The sequence below is a fragment of the Chiloscyllium punctatum genome, chromosome 19 (assembly GCF_047496795.1).
Source record: "Chiloscyllium punctatum isolate Juve2018m chromosome 19, sChiPun1.3, whole genome shotgun sequence".
NCBI lineage: Eukaryota > Metazoa > Chordata > Chondrichthyes > Orectolobiformes > Hemiscylliidae > Chiloscyllium > Chiloscyllium punctatum.
Genome location: NC_092757.1, coordinates 61,478,114 through 61,498,996, shown reverse-complemented (window position 1 = coordinate 61,498,996; position 20,883 = coordinate 61,478,114). Strand labels below are relative to the sequence as shown.

The 20,883-nt window shown below is 40.2% G+C and overlaps 2 protein-coding genes across 2 annotated transcripts in view; one reads left to right on the top strand and one right to left on the bottom strand.

Annotated features, from left to right (window-relative positions):
• LOC140491402 (uncharacterized) overlaps positions 1-20,883 on the bottom strand; it is a 272,700-nt gene that overhangs the window by 30,980 nt on the left and 220,837 nt on the right. The window lies entirely within an intron of this gene.
• Positions 1,012-19,501, top strand: LOC140491196 (uncharacterized). The gene is made up of 6 exons (XM_072589175.1): positions 1,012-1,064; positions 6,617-6,690; positions 10,505-10,544; positions 12,302-12,357; positions 14,234-14,395; positions 17,375-19,501. Exons 1-6 carry the CDS (start codon positions 1,012-1,014, stop codon positions 18,127-18,129), a joined length of 1,140 nt encoding a protein of 379 aa, XP_072445276.1. The 3' UTR covers positions 18,130-19,501.

Sequence of the window (20,883 nt, the reverse complement as noted above, 5' to 3'; positions counted from 1 at the left end):
AAATAAAAAATACATTAAAAATTAACACTCGACTGTTAGGTGCCTAATAGAATAATACAGGATACATTAATTGAATTGGAAGATGAAAGAATTTGCAATCTTGCCATAAAAGAATTGGTGTGAGATATGTAAGCTTGTTGATATGGCTGTGTATGCTGTGTTGGCTGCCTCAAATAAGCAAAAGGGTGTTTTTAATGAGAGCTTAGGTATGGAACTAAAAACTCTACAATGTCAGAACAGTCAAGTTATAATGTTTAAGTACATGCCTCTACTCTGCCATCTCTGGTAATGTCTTTGAATTGTATCCTATACTGTATTCAGGTCTGCTGAACAGTGCATCTTTCATTGAGTTAAAATTCACACAACACCAGCTTATAGTCCAACAGGTTTATTTGAAGACACTAGCTTTCAAAACGCTGCTTCTTCACCAGGTGAGTGAAGGAGCAGCGCTCCGAGAGCTAGTGTCTCTATATAAACCTGTTGGACTATAACCTGGGGGTTGTGTGGTTTTTAATTTTGACCACCCCAGTCCAACACTGGCAGCTCCAAATCATGACCGTTCATTGACTACATCTTCTGTTGTACCTCTGACTTTTCACTGCAAGTGCTGTTCTATTACACCAAAGATAAATAAAAACTTCTTTCTGCTGCCTATAATGTAGCCAAAGTTTCCACAGTGTTGTCATAAATGGCAAGTATAGACTCAAAAATCACACGTGTCATTTGTTTCCCATCTTTGGAGATTCATTATAGAGCAGGCAAACTGTCAAAAATGCCCCTCTGACATCCTTAATTTCTGGCAAGTATCTGTAGCTTCTGGGTCACACAATTCACTGCCTTCTGCCATTTTCTCTGACTATGGGAGAGTTGCTCATGTCTGCTCTTTCTGAGTTGATTTCCTGTGAAGAATGTCTCTGTGTTGATATCTGGGAGAGAAGAAAAGAAGAGCTGGAGGAGATAATTTGATTACTGTTTGGAAATGTTTTCTTTTCTTTTAAAATCTAATAGTCGATGCATGTTCTACTGTCCAGTGTAACTGGAGGAGCAGGAGCGAAGGCAGACGGGTAAGAAGAAATGACTGGAACTGATGGGTAACTTGGTCCTCATCCTTATCTTTTTCAACACAATCACAGTGTTTGATTAGTGAGAAAATAACCCTTGTTCCTTCGCCTTACTTGTCATTAAATGATCATGCTCAGCTCCTAACTTTTGTGCCACAATTTCTGTTGTAGTTGTGAAAGGAGTGGTATGTGGTACATTTGGGTGAGCGTTACCCTGTGTGGATTAGGGAGTCAGAGAAAAGACATGGAAGGTTCTAGTCTAGGTGCAAGGAAATACCAGGGTATACCTGATGCCAGTTACTAACCCTATATTGGCAAGATGCTGACAACCTTCCTAAACTAGTGAGCTCCAATAGCACTGTCTTCAAAGTGAGTTATAGAGTTAAAAGTGGAAGTAGCTTTGGCAGGCATTGCACATAGAGTTGTGCTACAAACTCCAGCAAATGAAGATATGGCTAACGGTTGAGAAATATGTGCCAACATGAGCACATAAGCAAAATGAAGTAAGAAATGTGGGAATGTGCAAATGTTAAAGTGAAGGAAAGTGCTTATTGTGCACTTATTTATGCATGCAAGTGATAGGTGTTCGGAGAACAACATATGCAAGGATTACAGCAAGCTATAACCAGAGGACAGTATGAGAGATTAGTTTGAAGTATTGCATTAGGAATGTGCCTTGGGTGAGTCTGGTAGAAAGAGGAATACTCTCCAGTGCATTTCCTTCCCAGCATGTGACAAAATGGTGGTCAGCTGTACACATTCCCAGTCTCTTCCAAGAAAACTCAGAACATGCTATCATCCAGATCCTGATGCTGCAAATCCATTTCCAAGGAGCATAAGTGGAAATGTAACAGTTGTTCTCTAGTTTCAACACAAACACCACTGTATGCATTAGTACAACTGGGGCAACAGGAAATCCCAGCCTGTGTATTTCTATATTCCAACTTTTCCAGTCATCAGTGGAACAGTAAGCCAAAAATAGGCATGTGTATCCACTTGTCTAGCAGCAGAATAAGTACCAGCTTCTGCCATCCTGATTACAAATATACAGCCATAACATCCTACATGCAGAGGAGAATGTTATTCATTTCCATGACTCTCTGCCATTTAATTGGGCCATTGCTGATCTGATGAAGCTTCAACTCAACGTTCTTGCATGCCTTCTATACCAGTCATCCTTTAAATCAGCCGTAAAATATTCAATGACCCCTCATAACATGGTATTTCCCTTAGTTTTCAAAATGTGTCCCTTGGTGCAAGCCTCTTCTGACTGGATCACCATAAAAATGGTAAACATTCATTTCACTCAGCCTATTTGGAAGAAGGACCAATGTCTACAGTATTGGACTATTTTAGAGGGGGCAGTACCTTATTGAAATAGCCACGGGGAAAGATGATGAAATAATCCATAATCAAGAAATATTTTTGTGGGTTTCATCATCTCCTTGTGTACAAATCAGTAACAAACCAGAGAGACAAAGGCACAGAGCAGACAACTCTAAGGTACTGTCTCCTCCTGTGGCAGAGAGTGTAAACTACACATCCTGGAAAAGTAACCAGGATATTTTGGGAGAATATTTTGCCTCCAGATTTTTTTGGTGCCCAGCAGTGGAGTTGTTATTAAATCTCATGATTAAAACAATAAATCTGCAAGTTGTGTCAACATTACATATTAATCTAATCTATTACACTATGCCTGATTGACAACAGAATTATTGGACAAAATGAAACTTTAAAATGCCTGCTAGAGCAAAGGCCACCCCTCCAAGTCACATACTGTACCCTTAATAGTGCACAGTGGACTTGTCTCAGTTGAGAGCCTCTGTACAATGTCTCAGGTGAATCAGAAGCTAATCTGTTACATCTCTCTGATTGAGGGCATGATAACCAGCTAGAAGTCACTATAATGTGGAACATAGTGACTTGGGAAGCATGAACTACAGACCTTTCCTCCAGAAACCATCCATGCATATTCACCATCTGATTAAACAATGATTATATCTGGTTCAGATCATTTGCCACCACATGGCTTATTATATCTGGACTGAGCGATGCATGAAATCATATGTTCTCTTGTTAGCAGTGTGAATGTGCTCAGTTACACTTTTGAAAAAGTAGTTTGTTTGAAAGAAGCAAAATGTTATTTGACATTTACTGTTCATGTGTACTGCAGTATTGGGAGATATCAGCTCAATGAGTCATTTTTGTATATTTTGATGAATTGGCCAATTAGGTGAATTGGCCAAGTTAAATTGCCCGTAGTGTTCAGAGATGTGTAGGTTAGGTGCATTAGTCAGGGGTAATGCAGAGTAATAGGGATGGGGGATGGGGGATGGGTCTGGGTGGGATACTCTTCGGAGAGTTGGTGTGGACGTGTTGGGCCAAATGGCTAGTTTCCACACTGTAGAGAATCTATGATTCTATGATCAAATTGCTCTCCTATTACTAATGTTGCAACTTCAAGTTAATACAAACATTCGAATGTTTAAGTTTAACTATTCATCTATGGCTTTTTAATTCAATTTTTTGAAACATAGGTTTACTAATGGTCCAATGTACCAGCCTCTGAGAAAGTACAGAAGGTTACAGGTCTGCCTACACTCATCTGATGAATGAAATGTCAAAGTACTTGTCAAAGTGGTAACATTTCTAGGCCTCTCTCATGTGTTCTAGAATATACAAAAGATCATTTGCAAATGGACAGCTAGCAGTTCTCCCATTAGTTCTCAAAAAATTTCCACACAAAACTTCCAACTCTGAACATAAATCCTTGCAGTGCAATGCTGTCAACTGTGGCTATCGTGTATTTGAAAGAATTTGGTTTCACTGGATTGTTAACCAGAAAGATACATTTATCACTGAATCACAGAATGATTACAATGCAGAAGGATGGCATTCAGTCGATCGAGTGTGCATGGGCACTTTGAATGAGAACTTCACTTAATGCCAATCCCCTGCTTTCTGCCTGCAACCTTCTTCCTTTCAAATAACCAGTGGATTCCCTTTTGAAAGCCTCAACTGAATCTGCCTCCACCGCACTCTCGAGGAATAGGTTATAGACCTTCACTGTGTGTCATAGCTTCTCTTCATATCACTGCCACTTCTTTTAGCTAGTTATTTTAAATCTGTGCCCCTCTTGTCCAGTTCTTTCACATGTGGTAACAGCTTTTCCTTACCTATTCTGTCCAGGTCCCTCGATGGTTTTGAGTGCTTCTCTTCTCAGCCTTGGCTTCTCCAAAGAAGAAAAGTCTTTTTGGATATGATTTTGAATGCTACCTGGATCATAATGTCATGGGCACACTCTTGTTATATTGCCTGCACAAGTCCAATTGAAATTGCTTTCTGAAAACCCTACCCAATTCATCATTGGCCAGAGTGTCAGTGCAAATTGCACACAATCTTACTCACTTTGAACCAACTTGTCAATTCCATAAAGCAAATAACTATCAAGGAAATACACAATATTTGAACAGACAGTTTTGGGCTGCTTTTCTAAGGTTGATGATTAACACCATTTATTTGGGCAGAGTCATAGAGTCATAGAGATGCACAGCACAGAAACAGACCCTTCGGTCAAACTTGTCCATGCTGATTAGATATCCCAACCCAATCTAGTCGCACCTGCCATCACCCGGCCCATATCCCTCCAAACCCTTCCCATCCAGATGCCTTTTGAATGTTGCAATTGGACTTGCTTCTGTCACTTCCTCCGGCAGCTCATTCCATACACATACCACCCTCTTCATGAAAATGTCCCCCCTTAGGCCGGAGGGCTGTTATCCCAATTTTGAATGTTTACAGTAATCAATCTGAAGATGCTTCATATCTAAATGAAAAGATATTTTGTTTGTCCAACCAAGAGCTATGGTGAGGAAAGGCCTCCAAAACATGGGGAAAATAATAGACAAAAGAAAGGAACATATAAAATTAGTCAGGAGTTAGCATTGGCAGGTGATGTGGCTTAGGTGTTACAAACAAACTGGAATCAATTTAGCATGCCACTTCGTGTGTAAAGTCTCATCAGCTGAGTTGAAAGGACCTAAAATGTCATGTTTATTTCCATCACATGTTTATTTCCAATGGGAAGCTGTTCATAAGCACACAATACCTTTTGCGTTTTATACAAATTCTTGTCAAGGATGAGCATTTTAAAATCACGGTACTGCTTAACATTATGGAGGGTAGAAAGTGGGAGTATGCTAAGTTTAAAAATGAAAGAGGAACAAAGGGAAGATTGAGGTTTTCAGTGGCTGCTAGGTTGAGGTAGGAGGACTTCTGAGTAATGTTACAGAGGTGAAACTATACAGACTTTAGTAATGACATGCATACATTATGAGAAGCTTATCTCAGAGTTAATATTACACTGAAGTTGCAAGTGGATTAGTCTAATCTCAGACAGTTATAGAGAGACAGGTGGAATTAGTAGCTGTGGAACAGAGTTTGGTAAGAAGAGAGTGGCTTCAGTATTCCCAATATTTACATAGAATTTTGAAAGTTGTGGGAGTATGCAGGAGAGTGAAATTATATTAGGTCAGTTTTGAGAAGTAAACATCAGTGCAGATTCATTGGGGAAAAGCATTCTTTGCTTTATCTTCAATAGCGCCTTTTCTTCCATTTCAGATCTATTTAACTGAATAAAGAAACAAAACCCTTTTAGTATGCATTTCATCACCAAATATACAATGATCAATTCTGACCTTCCCCTGATGTTTGCTCATTATTGGACATGTTTGCAACATTTGAGAGGCATCTGGATGGATATATGAATAGGAAGGGATTGGAGGGATATGGGCCGGGTGCTGGCAGGTGGGACTAGATTGGGTTGGGATACCTGGTCAACACGGGTTGGACCGAAGGGTCTGTTTCCATGCTGTACATTTCTATGACTCTATTTTTAATAATGCAAGACATCAATGAAAGGAAGCCAGCAGTGTATAATAGAGAGCAGCACCAACTTTCTTGTTCCATTCACAGACACTTGTTCAAGCAAATGGTCTCCAGCACCTAATCTGTGTGTAAATCAGCAGAAAGGTCCCTTTAAAGCTGCTGATGCTGAATGATTGATTCTGTGCAGCGCCTGGCATTGTCCAAACCCATATAACTCACCATGTAAAGTGACAAGCCAGAAAGGGAACACACTATGCAAATAGTGGGAGGGGCTAAGGTATTTAAAAGGCTGAGACTCTGAAACATGTTCAGAGAGATTCTGAAAGCCTGAGGTGAGTGACACAGTCTGCCTCCCAGTCTGGGGGGCTGTGTAGGTCACTCCTTGGCAACCAGCAGGCCCCTGTTATGTAGAGATTAGAAAGAGGGAGCTAGCTGGGTTCATGACATCCAAATAAGAATTTTAAGAGCGAAATGCCGTTTTCATACTTGGGACGAATTTTACAGCTCAAGTCAGATCATTTAGAATTGAACATGATGAGTCAGATATTTTCCCGGTTTCTTTAATTGGTTATTTTAGTTTCAAAACCAACTGTAGTTCCAATACTCTTGGCTCCATTAGCAGAGCATTCAGCTGAACGAATGTACTAAATGTGTTTGCTTTTTTTCAGAATGGCACCTATTTGGGTCCTGGGCTTGCTTCTCCCTGGGTTTTTCCTCTGCCAGAGTGATGCTTCCCTAGCAGGTAAGAGACGGAGCCTAATTCCTCAGGTCTGTCTTCTTCTCTGTACAAACTCAGGGAGTGACCAGATGGACTGACTTTATTTGTGCTTTATCCACATAAGCAAAATGATTGTTTAATTAAACATAGTCCAGTTCAAGTCAAGATGTGTGGACACAAGATGGTCCATGCCTGCATTGTATGTGTGGAGACCAGTGGAGGAATAGACATGGTTCTTCAGGACTGTGCTGAGTGATGAAAGGGTATTGATCCTTTTCCCTTCATGACAACACACAGTCCTATGCACAGGTTCTATAGCATTCCACAAATGCTTGGCAACCAATTGGCTATTCTTCTTGAATTGGAGTATGTTCATTGATGAAAACTGGAATCATAAATGCATGAGGAAGAAGATTCACAGCTTGAGATCCCCATAAAAGTTAGTTATTTAATGGGTGGGCTGCCTTAGTTGGACAAGAAATGGAAAACTTTACATTTCAATACTGTCGGATTTCAGCTTGTTGTTGTTCAGTTAAAGTTCAACATTTTTCTGTATGTTTGGAAATCCTTAAACATTGATTCATACATTCTTTGGGATTTGATAAAATACCGGGAGAGTGTCTTCTTTCAAGGAATCATAGACTCCACTTTATATAAACTTCTTAATGATTCAATATAAGCTTCTAAGCTAGCCATGTTTAGAATAAAAATTTCCATCTTACCATTCACCTGGATCTCTGCTTGTACACTTCACTGATCGATATAGGAGTACACTTCATACTAAGATAAGAATAGAATGCATAGAAGGCAAATGCAATATCATAACATTTAAGCTACCAGTTAAAAGAATTTGTAGCACTATGTTTATGTATTAGAAATGTCAAATTCCAGATTCAACTGGCAAAATATCATTGATTTACATCTAAATAACATGAAAAATATTGAGACTTAAGTTCATGTAAGGATGGGATAAAGTAGTGGATTTTTAATCCTACCAAGGGCAGAATCTTTCAGTTAATGGTGTTTCCCATTTGGTGAGCCAGCAGGGAATGCACCTTTAATGATTTTAAAGATCACACAACACCAGGTTATAGTCCAACAGGTTTAATTGGAAGCACTAGCTTTCAGAGTGCTGCTCCTTCATCAGGTGTTTGTGCTAACTGCCGATCTTTAACTATCACAACTTCCCCATAGCCGTTCCATTCTAATGAGTAGCAAGTGGGATTAGCTGTAAGTGGGATTTCAGTCCCTCCCTGAGAAGAAGCTCTATCTGATCAGCCTGCAGTTCAGTAGTCCCAGCAGCATACATCGAATGGAGTACACCATTCAGACAACAAGTAGTGGCAGAAATCAAAGAATTTTAACTAAATTATTTAAAATACAGTCTCTATTCTAAGTACTGAAGACCCCAGGATGAGGTAGATTTGAGGTTTTACAGCAGGAAGGGTTCTGAAGCTGGCAGGGAGCAAGGGCTAGGTTTGCGATCGCAATGCAAATCAGGGAGGGAGCATGAAGTGGGCATGAGAGGGTGTTGATCATTGGTAATACATCATTGCGAAGGAGGTGGTGCATCCAGTCTGGAAAGTGATGGAGATGCCCCTCCATGTTCCTGCCTGAGCCCAAGCTCATTGACCTACTGAGCTTGCCCCTATGTTCCTGAATTCCTTACCCTTTGGTGAAAAGTGGCCAATGGGCATTTAAGAGCCCCAGATGAGCTGTCTCTGCCTAAGCACAAATTCAGAGAGGTGTTGAACTGCAGAAAAAATGTTTGCTCCCTCTAAAATACTGGACCTCAGCCCTGGGCTAGTTTGATGAGAACGGTTACTAGCTGCAGTCCTGTGGATGCTGCAGTGAGACTCAGTTTTATTTGTGACTTAGTTTACCGTCTGGTGTGCAGACAGGAGATTGTAGTAAACTGACCCCTGCTCCAGTATAACTCTGCCCTAGGAGCTTTGATCCCTAATCAACAAATCCCACTGGATTGCACAGGTATTCAAGAAAGTGGGAGATTGAAAAACATTAAGTCATAAAGATTCTGACGCACAGAATTTTAAAGTGGCAAAGTTAATAAATCTGAAAAAATGGGTAACCTTGGTATTACTACTATGAAAGCATGCTGAAGTTGCTCTTAAGATACCGTAGAGAAAAAGATTGATTGATTATGAGGAAAGACTTTGCAAACTTCATTAGAGCAGCGTGAAAGGGAAATCTAATAGACTGCTCAAAACTTTGAAGTTTCTTGCTAAAGTAAATGGTTGTAAATATTTCCATTGGATTGTGATTTAGTAAAGAGTCATTATTTTAGTATTCAAACAAGGATATATTTGTTTACAATAGCAAGTTCTTCCCAGATATGTTGGAAGTCTTTAAACACTTGATGAAATAAAAATAAAAAGATATGAATAAAGAACAGTTGGAATGGGATCATGTAGGTAGGCTCTTCAAGGATCTGATACTGACTCCATGGATCAAATGACTTTTGTGACATAAGATTCTCTGAATTCATGTTACCATGAGATATTTTAGTCCTTCATGAGACTTGAGATTTTGTGCTAATTCTAATGGAATTTAAAGTGTCTTTCCAAACCACAGCTCAAGCTTACCTATATACATAACTGAATTTGCTGGAAAGTGTCTTTAAAACAGCATAATTTTTAGAAGCTGAATGTGATATGGATTTTCTTTTGATTCGTATGTAGAATGAGTGCATGCTGGTAAAGTCAGCACTTTTTGCCTATCTCAATTGTTTGACGGTGACCTTAGACAGTGAGCTGCCTCCTGGAAACTATTGCTGTCCATGTGCTGTAGTACATCTACAATGCAATTCAGTAACAGTGATGGAAAAAGTGGTGATTTTATCACACTCCTGACTGGTGCATGTGAATGCAAAACCTACCCAAATGTCTTCCATCAGGATATGTGCTGTGTATTGCAGAGTAAGACTAAACATACTCAACTACAGGAGCATATATGGTACCTTTCACTTCTTCAAGTCTGAATGTTTTCCATTGCCATGCTGCGTATGGGTGTGAACTGCTTTAGTATCTGTAGAGTTGCAATTGGAATTGAACACTATGCAATCTTAATGGAGCATCCCTATTGTGATCTTATGATGGAATTTATGGAATTGAAGTTATTGAAGACATTTGGGTCTAAGACACTGCCCTGAAGAACTTCTGTAGCCCACTGTTCTGTGCTGAGGTGATTGTCCTTCAACAACAACATGCTGATAGAAGTAGATGGAGATAAGAATAGGCATAGACCATTTGGCCTGAATGGCCGGTTACTATGTTGTACATTCTATTCAATTCATATAACCTTATGTGGCCATTTTTCATTGTGCTGGGTTTAATTCCAACCAGAGTAGAGCTTTCCCTGCTTACCATTTACTTCCAATTTGACCGGGATACTGGATACTAAATTGGTGAAACGTTTGTCGTCAAAGGGAGTCACTCACCTTTCCTCTGGAATTCAGCTCTTTTTGTTTTATTTGGACCAAGGCTTCAATAGTAAGTGGAGCTAAGTGTCCCATCACAACCCAGAACTGAGCATCAGTGAGCGCTGCTGAAGTTACCATGGAATTAGTATAGTAAATACTGAAATTAATGTTGCAGAAACAGAGTGCTCAATTATGCTTTGGTATTCAATTAACAAAGGCTGTTAAAACTTGAGAATCTTACCTCAGTGTGTTCACCCCAGACCTACCATTGCTTCACTAAAGTTGGGGATGGGGGAGGAGGAGTTATATTCCACCATAAGGTTTGCAGTTAAATGGGAAGGTATGTTTCTGAATCTTGTGTTGTGAGACTTACATGACGTATTTCTGATCTCTCTGTAGATTCTGTGGAGGCCATTGGACTTGTGGAGAGAGCCCTCAGGTAGATATTTTCCTCCCGAGACCTGCTTTCACACTAAACAGGCTGTAAATGGTGACATTGGCAGTGACAATGTTGGATTGTGGGTGGAACTGTACTATGCATAATAGGAACTGCAGAGTATCACAGCCAGTGGCATGCATTCAGTGACTGGATCAAAACTGTAAACAATTCTGCTCCTGTGATCCTGGCCTTCTCCCTACCACCCTTCCCCAATAAACCCCCTACTGCCATGCACAACTCCCAGGAGTCATGCGAACTTATTTCCAAGGGTCAGCCTGCTCTCTAGGAAGTCAAAAGCCTCATCCTACTTTACCACTATGATATTTCCACTGCTACACCAGCCATTTATTCTGGCTGAAACTTTAGTTAACTGACATCACAGAGCAGACCACCTCACATATGGCAATTTCTGGAAATTATCTGTAGATTAGACTGGTCCCTCTTCCTATTGAATGAACAGTGTGTTTCTACCTCATGAGGTCTAACAGTTTGTAGTAGGAATGGAGGAAGTCAGATAATTCACAGAAGTAAGCAATTTTTCACCTGACAACGCCAAAACTATTAACAGCACCAATATCGGATGGGTCTGACAGAGACTTCAGTCACTTTATTTGAAACAAAGGATGGATTTCCCTGCCCAGTCTGGAACTCTGACAGGGTAAAATAGGATTCCCAAGGTTGGGCAAACAATATGTATCTGAAGCAGCTTCCGAATTGCCTAAATGAGTAAGCTGTCAATGCTTTAGAACAAACCCAGGGACTGGCAGTATGGAGGGTCAGCAGTGAGAGGTGGGCATTGCCGAGGCAGATCTGATAACCTGAGAGAACTTCAATGTGTCAACAGCCTTCAAGATCCAAATTTCAATGAAAGTTGCTAGTGGACCATTTCATTGGAGGCAGCTGTGATAGAGTTGCAGCTGGAGTTTTTCTTGTTGGCCCCCAGTTTGGGGCATCAAACGTCTCCCTTCATAAGCCTCACCCTGCTACAGGGAGAATTAATATGGTAGAATTTGTACATTGCAGGAGGTCACTCTGCCCCTGCTACTGTCTGTGTAGCAAAATTGCTTGTAATAATGGTTTAAGCATGACATTTGGCTCCAAGTGCCATTCAGGCAGCAGCTGTTGTATCTCCTGACAGTCCCTGAGAAACTTTTTGGTGGCAGGAATGCCAAGCAGAATGTGGTTCTTTGCTATTTTCCACCTCCCATCTCACCATCATGGGCCAAGAAATTCAGGCAATAGTTTGTTTTCCTTTCAGTAGCTGGACGATTACATTTTCAAACCATCCTTTCATCAGGCATTTTTCAGGGTGTGGAAAGCAAGAAGGATCTTTCTCATTTTTGTCTGTTTATTCAAACTCATCATTTCCACTGTACATCTTTCATCTCGTTTAAACCCTTAGGTAATAAAAATAATCACACTGCCTGAAAAAAAATCACCGGAATTTTGTTAAAGCTTTTTATTTGAAGGTTGTAGATGGGCTGAGGCTGTGTAAAACTGCAAAAAGAATTTATTATTTCCTATTTCTTGATCTGGGATGGTTTTAAGGTCAGTTTTGGATGTTATAATAAAGATGAAAAACTGGGGAAGATTTCACCAAAAAACCCACTACCTACTTTTGACCAGTACAAAGAGAATTCTACCACGCCAAATAGATCACAGTCATACCCTACTGGTCTGCGTAGTGTTTACACTTCAGTTTTTGATATGTATCTACAGAAGCAGTTCCTCACATTTGTTTCCTGTTTTGTCACTAGCCCTGAAGTTGACAGCAACTCAGTGGAAATCAATGGTCTGCAAAAACGAATAGAAGGTGTGTTATGAAATAGCTTTAAACACTGTTCAGACTAAGACGTTTTTTTTTTAAATCAACTTGTTAAGACTTGTTACCTCTGAAACAGATTGGCCTGAAACTCAGAACTTCTGATCCAGAGGTAGGGACACTACCACCACATCACAAGAGTTCTAAAAATGCGAAGGTGAAGGATTGTTACCTGCTGCATTGGGATCAAATGTTCAAAATTTGCTCTTTTAAAATAACCGTAACGGAGCATTTGATGTTCAAATAATTGATTTTCTGCTGCTATATTGACAGAATAAGGGTAATGTTTTGTCCTTCTGATTATGTATTATCTTCTGTATATATGAAACATATATAAGTCTCATGCTGCACCTGATTGAATTTGACTGTGCAATCTTGATTTCCTATTTGTCCCTGAGCTGAGCTTCCAATGCTTTATCTTTTACATTACAAAGGTATTCCACTATCTGCTACTGAAATTTTCATTCTTATCATTACATCTCCACCTTTGACTATTCCAATGCTCTTTTAGGCAATTTCCTAACCACCATTTTGTGCAAATTTCAGCTCATTTCAAAATTTGGCTGTCCCTATCCTTCCCCATAACAAGGCTTACTGTCTGCCATGTTCTGAGCAAGGGTTACTGGACTTGAAATGTTGACTCTGCTTTCTCTCCAGGGATGCAGCCAGAGCTGCTGAGTTTCACCAGCAATTTCTGCTTTTGTTTCACTATCCATTACCTCTGTCCTTGGTGATCTTTATTAGTTCCTGGTACCCAATTCTTCTCATTTAAAATTCTCACCCATGAATTTAATGTGAGAATAGAATATAAAAGGAATGATGTTTTGCTACAGTGGCAAAGATGCTGGTGAAGCATATCTTGAGTACTGTGAATAGTTTCAATCTCCTTATGAAGCTGGTAAATGTGTTAGATATCAACTGATATCTGGGATGCAGGGTTGTCATATGAGGAAAGGTTAGACAGACTGGGCTTGTATCTGTAGAAGTTTAGAAGAATGAGAGATTACCTTGTTGAAATATTTAAGATCCCAAGGGGACATTACAGAGTGGGTGCTGAAAAGGTGTTCCCCCTTGTAAGAAAGGCAATAATTAGGGAACACAGTTTCAAAATAAAGGGGCTTCCACTTAAGCTAGAGATGAGGACTTTTTTTTTCAAAGGATCATGTCTTTTAGGAACTGTCTTCCTCACACTGTGGAGGGGTGGGCTTATTGAATACTTTTAACACAGGGGTAAATTGACTCCCTCAGTAATCAATAACTGATAGGTATCAAGAATAGGCAAGAATGTGGCATTTAGGCCAGCACCATATTAGTCATGATCTTATTAAATCCTGGGCCAGGCTCGAGGAGCTGAACTTGTAACAGTGGAGGACATACGACATCAGATAACAATGTCCAATTTTTGCATGGTCAAGACAATTTTTGGTTAAGTTCCTAGGACATCTACCCATTCAGAAATATTTCTGTTTTGGCCTCACAGAAGAGCAGTATTTGCTTTCACAATGCCATCTGCTAAGGAGTTACATGATTTTGATGCTAAAGTGACAGTGATGTATGTCCATGTCAGGATACTGCTTGACTGAAGGGTATCTTGGAGGCAGTGATATTCACTGCACCCGCTGCCCTTGTTGTCCAGTGTCAGGGCTGTTAATTTGGGAAGTGTTGTGAAAGCTCGATCAAACTGTTTGGGTACACAGCATTTCATGGCTTTACTTTGGTTATTGATGGTGCGTTCTTTCCAATAGTTTCAAGTACTGTATTTGAGTTTCATCGTCAATGATATCTCTGTTTGCAGGCAGGGTATGAAAATCCTTCCCAATAATTCTGACAGTGTTAAATATTATTTTTCTTTTTAAAAAAAATTCAGGTCTTCCTTGCGGTAAACCTCCTCCTCTGAAAAATGGAAGGTGGACAATCCGTGGAAGAGGAGCCATATACAAGTGTAATAGTGGATTTGAACTTGTGGGAAAATCACAAATACACTGCATGCCAAACTGTCGCTGGCAAACTTCTGCACCGGCTTGTGTTGGTAAGAACAGCAATACCATAACCGAACATCAACTGTAGTGACTGCTCCAGGTGATAAATTGATAAGTTGATAGGTCTTCCTTTTTAATTCAAAATAAACAAAAGGAAATTAAACTTCACATATTACATTAGTGTCCTTGTTAGGCAGCTACAATATGTAAGCAAAGACAGAAATCTCTGAGGTTAGCCATCAGGATGTGCTAAGGTGATAGTATGGGCAATTGGTTTCACCATCTCTGCGCTGGAGGCAGGAAAGTAAAGAGCAATAATAACATGGCTCTTACATTGAAGGAAAGCAATGAAGGATGCGTAAGTTCATAGCTGTTTGGTGTGTGTGGTTGATGCACACTAGGTATTGTCTACCACAAATGCCATGCATTTCAGGAGCATCTCTTTGAGTCTGTATCCTGAGATACACTTGAATGGTGGTAAAGCAGATTCAATAGTAAACTTCAAAAGAGGATTGTAGAAAAGGAAAAGTTACAGCCAAATGCAGTGGGATTAACTGGATAACCCTGTCAAAGAGCTGGCATCGCCTGATGGGCTGAATGCCCTTCACCTATATTGTCTGATTCAGTGGCTTGCAGAGGGCAAGATAGAAGTTAGCTTTGATGCACTCCTTCCTCTGTGGCAATCAATATGTACTCCTGTTACTTGGTGAAAATACTGATGGAATCAGGCAACAATGAGACTAGGTCTCAGAAGGAGCTAATTCTTTCAGGCAAGACAGGAAGAGATAAACATCGAACAGTAGCGGAATAAAAAGGAAACCATTGCATCATAAATTAAGATAATCTCACAGCAAAATGATGATTGTTTACTCTGTTTGATAGAACCAGCAAGATTTTCTGCTACAGGTAAACTTCTATTTAATTCACAGGATAAGCATGCAATTATTTCATATAGGTTTAGGAGAAATGTTACCATTCTTCAAAGAGCTGTATCTATGAATGAAACAAAATAGAAAATGGATGGGAGGGCATCTGCATTTCCTGACATGTATGACAGGCATGCAAGGCATTGAAAAGGAGTTGAGATATACAGTGAGGGTAAAAGACAAGGATGTACTGACACTGGGATGGAATCCTCCAGACACAGGTCAGATGGAGAACTTAGTTATCATTTCAAAATATGATTATGAACTCTCCTTTCATGCCTGGCACTGTTCATCAAAAGTTGAGAAATATTTAAATTCAGTCTCCATAGACGATTCCTGTCCATATTCAGCCATGCATAATGTAACCTGATGTATCATCATGCACATCTGATGGGAACACTGTCTGGTGCAGGGGAACTAGTGGTGCTGGTAAACTGTTGTTTCTTCCACTAGAGGGTGATATCTTGGGAGGTTCCTAAGGCTTAATTGAGACTAATGCTTTTCTTGACATATGTTAATCTATTTCAAAATTATGCACATAACAAAGTGTAGAATTATTGTGGGTTGAGGAAGTCAGAGGGGTAGGTGGCATGAATGAACATGTGACAGATGAAGGGTTTAGATTAAAGTGGTGCTGGAAAAGCACAGCAGATCAGGCAGCATCCGACAAGCAGGAAAATCGACGTTTCGGACAAAAGCCCTTCATAAGGAAGAGGTTTCCAGCATCTGCAGTCCTCACTTTTGCCAATGTGACAGATGAAGTTTAATGCAGAGAAGAATTAAGTGATGCATTTTGGAAGGAAAAATTAGGAGTGGCAATATGACATAAAGGTCACAGTGTACGAAGAATGTTTCTATTCCATCAATGTCATTGGGTTAAAATCTGAGAATTCCCTCCTGCATGGCACTGTGAGTGCAGCCACATCCAAAGGACTGTAGTGGGTCGTGAAGACAAAGCATCGATGCAGGCAGTAAGAGATGGGCAATAAATGCTGGGTTAAACAACATACTTCCCAAAAACAAATTAAGCAAAAAGCAGGTTGATTAGCAAAGCAACATATAGGGCATAAGGATTCTGGAGCTGTAGAAAGGGTGGCACGATGGCTCAGTAGTTAGCACTGCTGCCTCACAGCACCAGGGACCCGGGTTCAATTCTCGCCTCGGGCAACTGTCTGTGTGGTGTTTGCACATTCTCCCCGTTGCTGCGTGGGTTTCCTCTGGGTGCTCCGGTTTCCTCCCACAGTCCAAAGATATGCAGGTTAGGTGAATTGGCCATGCTAAATTGCCCATAGTGTTAGAGGAATGGGTCTGGGTGGGTTGCTCTTCGGAGGATCGGTGTGGACTTGTTGGGCCGAAGGACCTGTTTCCACACTGTAGGGAATCTAATCTTAAAAAAAACCACAGAATGTGAGGAAAAGCTGTACACATTTCCGAACTTTCAGGTGGTGGGCAGCACATGGACAGTTTTAATGCACGAATTTGGCTGCAATGACAGGGGCTACATGGCTATCCAGGTGAAAAAGGTGTTCAAAACCATGGGAGGTTTAGACAGATTAAAAATGTTCCTGTTGGCAGAGAGACTGGGAACCAGAGGACATTGAAGTATGAGACAAAAAAATTGCAGATGGTGGAATCCAGGGTAGACAAGCAGGAGGCTGGAAGAACACAGCAGGCCAGGCAGCATCAGGAGGTGGAGAAGTTAATGTTTCAGATGTAACACTTCCTCAAGACTGTGCCCATTCCAGAAGAAAGTTGACATCCAAAACATTGACTTCTCCACATCATTGCATTGAAATAAAAAGCAAGATGACATGAGGAAAAGCTCCTTTTACATTGCAAGTGGGTATGATTTAGAATACACTGCCTGAGCATAAGGTGGAGATAGATCCATTCATGGTTTTGAAACAGAATAATATAATTATCAGAAGAGGACTGACTTGCAGAAAAGGCAGGGGAATGCAACTAGATGTATAGCTTTTACCTGGGCTGGACAGAATTAAACTCCATATCTGCTGTATCCATTTTTTGATTCTGAGTGTTGTCAAGAAAATAATTAGATTCTTAAATCTCAGCAATACAACAAGGTGTCCCCTTTTCTTCCAGCTGTATATTATGGACCAAGAGGTATCAAAGGTGAAACTGGACCAACCGGACCAGCTGGCGCTAAAGGTGACAATGGACAACCGGGTAATATTGGCTGGCCGGGTCGCAATGGAATGGACGGGGCACCAGGTGCACCAGGGGCTGCTGGAAGACCTGGTAGTGTTGGATGGCCAGGACGCCAGGGACCACGTGGTTATCCAGGTGAAAAAGGTGTGAATGGACGCAATGGTTTGCCAGGACGTAAAGGACCTGTAGGAATGCCTGGACCAAGAGGACTGATTGGTCCAAATGGACCTCCAGGTCCCATGGGAGAAAAAGGTGATCCTGGCCCAATGGGACCCCGTGGACCAAATGCGTTTTTGATATCAACTGCATTTTCAGCTGTACTTGACACCAATAATCCTCCATCTGGCACACCGATTATTTGGCAGAGAACAATCTTTAATGAGAATGGGGATTACCACCCTGAGACAGGCATTTACCAAGTGAGGATCGCTGGTATTTATCGCTTTCATTACATTCTCCAAGTATATTCAATGAATGCTTATGTAGTTTTCAAAATAAATGATGCTGTTGTCTGGAGCACCTTCCAACCTTTTAATTCCTATTATGAAGTTGCATCAGGTGGTTTAGTAGTAAGTTTGAACCATGGAGATCGAGTTTGGTTAGAGGTAATTGATAACTGCAGTGGCATATGTAAACATTCTACTTTCATGGGACATCTGATAAGTCCATGTTACAAAAAGAAATTTTGAGACATTGTCTAGATTTTTCGTTGGCTTTATTTTAATGTCAATGATATTTCCATGGATTAAAACAATGCTGTTCGCAAAACCTAGTCGTCACTCTTTGTTTTTGTGTATCTAATTCTAATAATCATTGTTGTGATTCTTATTTAAACCTGCATCTCCAGATGAAGTTCTTCACGTATTTCAGAACTACTCATAAAATAATCGAATATAAAGTACATCAATTTTACAGGCCACAATATTTCTTTACACAATTAAGCATTATTATATTTTATCTGGCAGTCTAGCCTGCCCTGGTCAAGGGTGATCATATATTACAGGTCTTAGACCTAAACCTAATTAAATATGTACATTCTTCAGACTATTGGCTCTTTCAAGACAAAATCCAGGTATCTTCCCAAATTTCACACTGCCCATGAATACCTTCCTCAGTAAATCAGCTCTCTGATTAGCAAACATGGCTTGGATTTCTCTATCCAGGACAGTAAGCTTAATTAGCTTGTTGCTTTCATTTCTCCTGTCTCTACCCAAAACAAGACAAAATTGCAGGTAATATGACATTGTTCAGATTAGAAAGTTGTGAAGGACACTTTGTGATTGGGTGTAAAAAAATTTAACTTTCAGCATCGGGTGATGTGAAGTATGCCAGTAGCACATCACTTGAAATAAACTGAAACTTTAACATCAGTAAACAGACAGTGGGCAGTCTTATATTGACTTGACTCAAACATTCACAGAGTATCCACCCTTAATCATATATTGCCAGTAACCAAAGATTGTAAGTAGAGAAAGAACCTGATGGGTTAGGCCGTTGTTTGACTTTAGAAAGATGAGGGCTCTCATATTTGTTCATTAGAATACCAAAACTCGGTCTGTGTGCCAGTTCATTACTGTCCACTTTTATAAGTTTTCAGCTGTGACCTGTTATTATAGTAGTCTCACAGCAGCTGCTCTGACAGTTAACAGTCAATCTTCATTGCCATCTTTAATCTGATGTTCTTATTTGATAGATGTACAAAACTCAGATTTTCAAATAACCAACCAACAGATTGACAATGAGTTTGCAAGTTTACAATACACATTACTGGCTGCAGCTCCTGCCCTTCACCATTTGGGACCCCATTTGCTGCAAGTTACTGTTCACTACTGGTAACGTTTAGTGGGAAAGGTAAACACAATCTGCCCCATTTGTGTTCATTTTCTATCCAAATTTGTCCAATTGAGGACATCTCACTTGACTCACAACACTGATTACGGCCAATTATTACGTGAAAATAATTATATTGGTTGAACTTTGTTAATCAGATGTATTTTGTAATGTTAACATTCAGAATGTTCTGAACAATTGTAATAAATCAGCTTTTGATCTTGAGTACTAATGAGCCCAGTAGATTATTGGACTGAAAGCAGTTTACTTGAACTGTCCCTTTTAAATGTTGATTCCTGTGAAAATTCAACTGTATGGAAATTTTCAAAGATACACAATAAAGAATTCCGCACTCTCATCGGTGTCAGATTCAAATTGATTTACCTCATTGAGATGAGTGATTTTATTTTCTCAGTTTGAATAACTAAACAAAAGCAAGACAAGTGGGTTGATGGAAGACACACACAGAAAACTCTGGAAATATTCAGCAGTGCAGGTGAGAATATGTAGAGAGTGGAAAACCGAATGAATACATCAGGCTGATGATCTTCCATTAGAGTGGAAATTATTAGAGATCCAAAAACTTTGAAGCATGCAGAGAGCCAGGAAAATCAGAGGTAGGAAGAAAAACACCATTAGAGTGGAGGACAAGAGTGAAAGGGATGATAGTACAAAAAGGAGAGAAATCAGACAAATTTTGAACAAAAAGATACATCCAAACGAAATGGAAATTTCAATAGAATGTCAAAAGGATGCACAGAAAAGCTGGTAAAGGAGGATGGCTGCCTAGACTCAAAGAGAAAGGTAGATAGACCTCAGAGTGATGGATCAGATTCTAGGGGATCATCACGCTAAGTGCCAGTCCATTCCTGTTCCATTTCCAATAGCTGTGGTGTAGGTAGCTTCTAAAATCAGCACCATACACCCACAAAGGAGCATGTGAAATCTAAATTTGTTTAAATGGAGGTTTAGATCAGGAGTACCTAATCTAAAGATGAAGAATATTGCTTGAACTTGCAGTAGGATTCACTGGGGCTGTATAGGAAGCCAAGAACAAGAAAGACAGTATAGAATGGAGCATTAAAATGGCAAGCTGGTGAAAAGACCACATCCTCATTACCCAAAACAGCATATTGGGTTGGAAGACATGGATAGAAATCAGTATTTCACCATAGGATCCGATTGTGAGAAGAGAGAGAGAGAGATAAAGACAATAGACAATAGGTGCAGGAGTAGGCCATTCTGCCCTTCGAGCCTGCACTACCATTCATTATGATCATGGCTGATCATCCTCAATCAGTATCCTGTTCCTGCCTTATCTCCATAACCCTTGATTCCACTATCCTTGAGAGCTCTATCCAACTCTTTCTTAAATGAATCCAGAGACTGGGCCTCCACTGCCTTCTGGGGCAGAGCATTCCAGACACCCACCACACTCTGGGTGAAGAAGTTTCTCCTCACCTCTGTCCTAAATGGCCTACCCCTTATTTTTAAGCTGTGTCCTCTGGTTCGGGACTCAACCATCAGCAGAAACATGTTTCCTGCCTCCAGAGTGTCCAATTCTTTAATAATCTTATACATCTAAATCAGATCCCCTCTCAGCCTTCTAAACT

Bases quoted from the DNA above. Each gene is read 5' to 3' on its own strand.
- LOC140491196 (XM_072589175.1), top strand. From the start codon at position 1,012: ATGCATGTTCTACTGTCCAGTGTAACTGGAGGAGCAGGAGCGAAGGCA. The intron at 6,691-10,504 runs GTAAGAGACGGA...ATCTCTCTGTAG, and splicing joins GAGTGATGCTTCCCTAGCAG to ATTCTGTGGAGGCCATTGGA. The intron at 10,545-12,301 runs GTAGATATTTTC...TTTTGTCACTAG, and splicing joins CTTGTGGAGAGAGCCCTCAG to CCCTGAAGTTGACAGCAACT.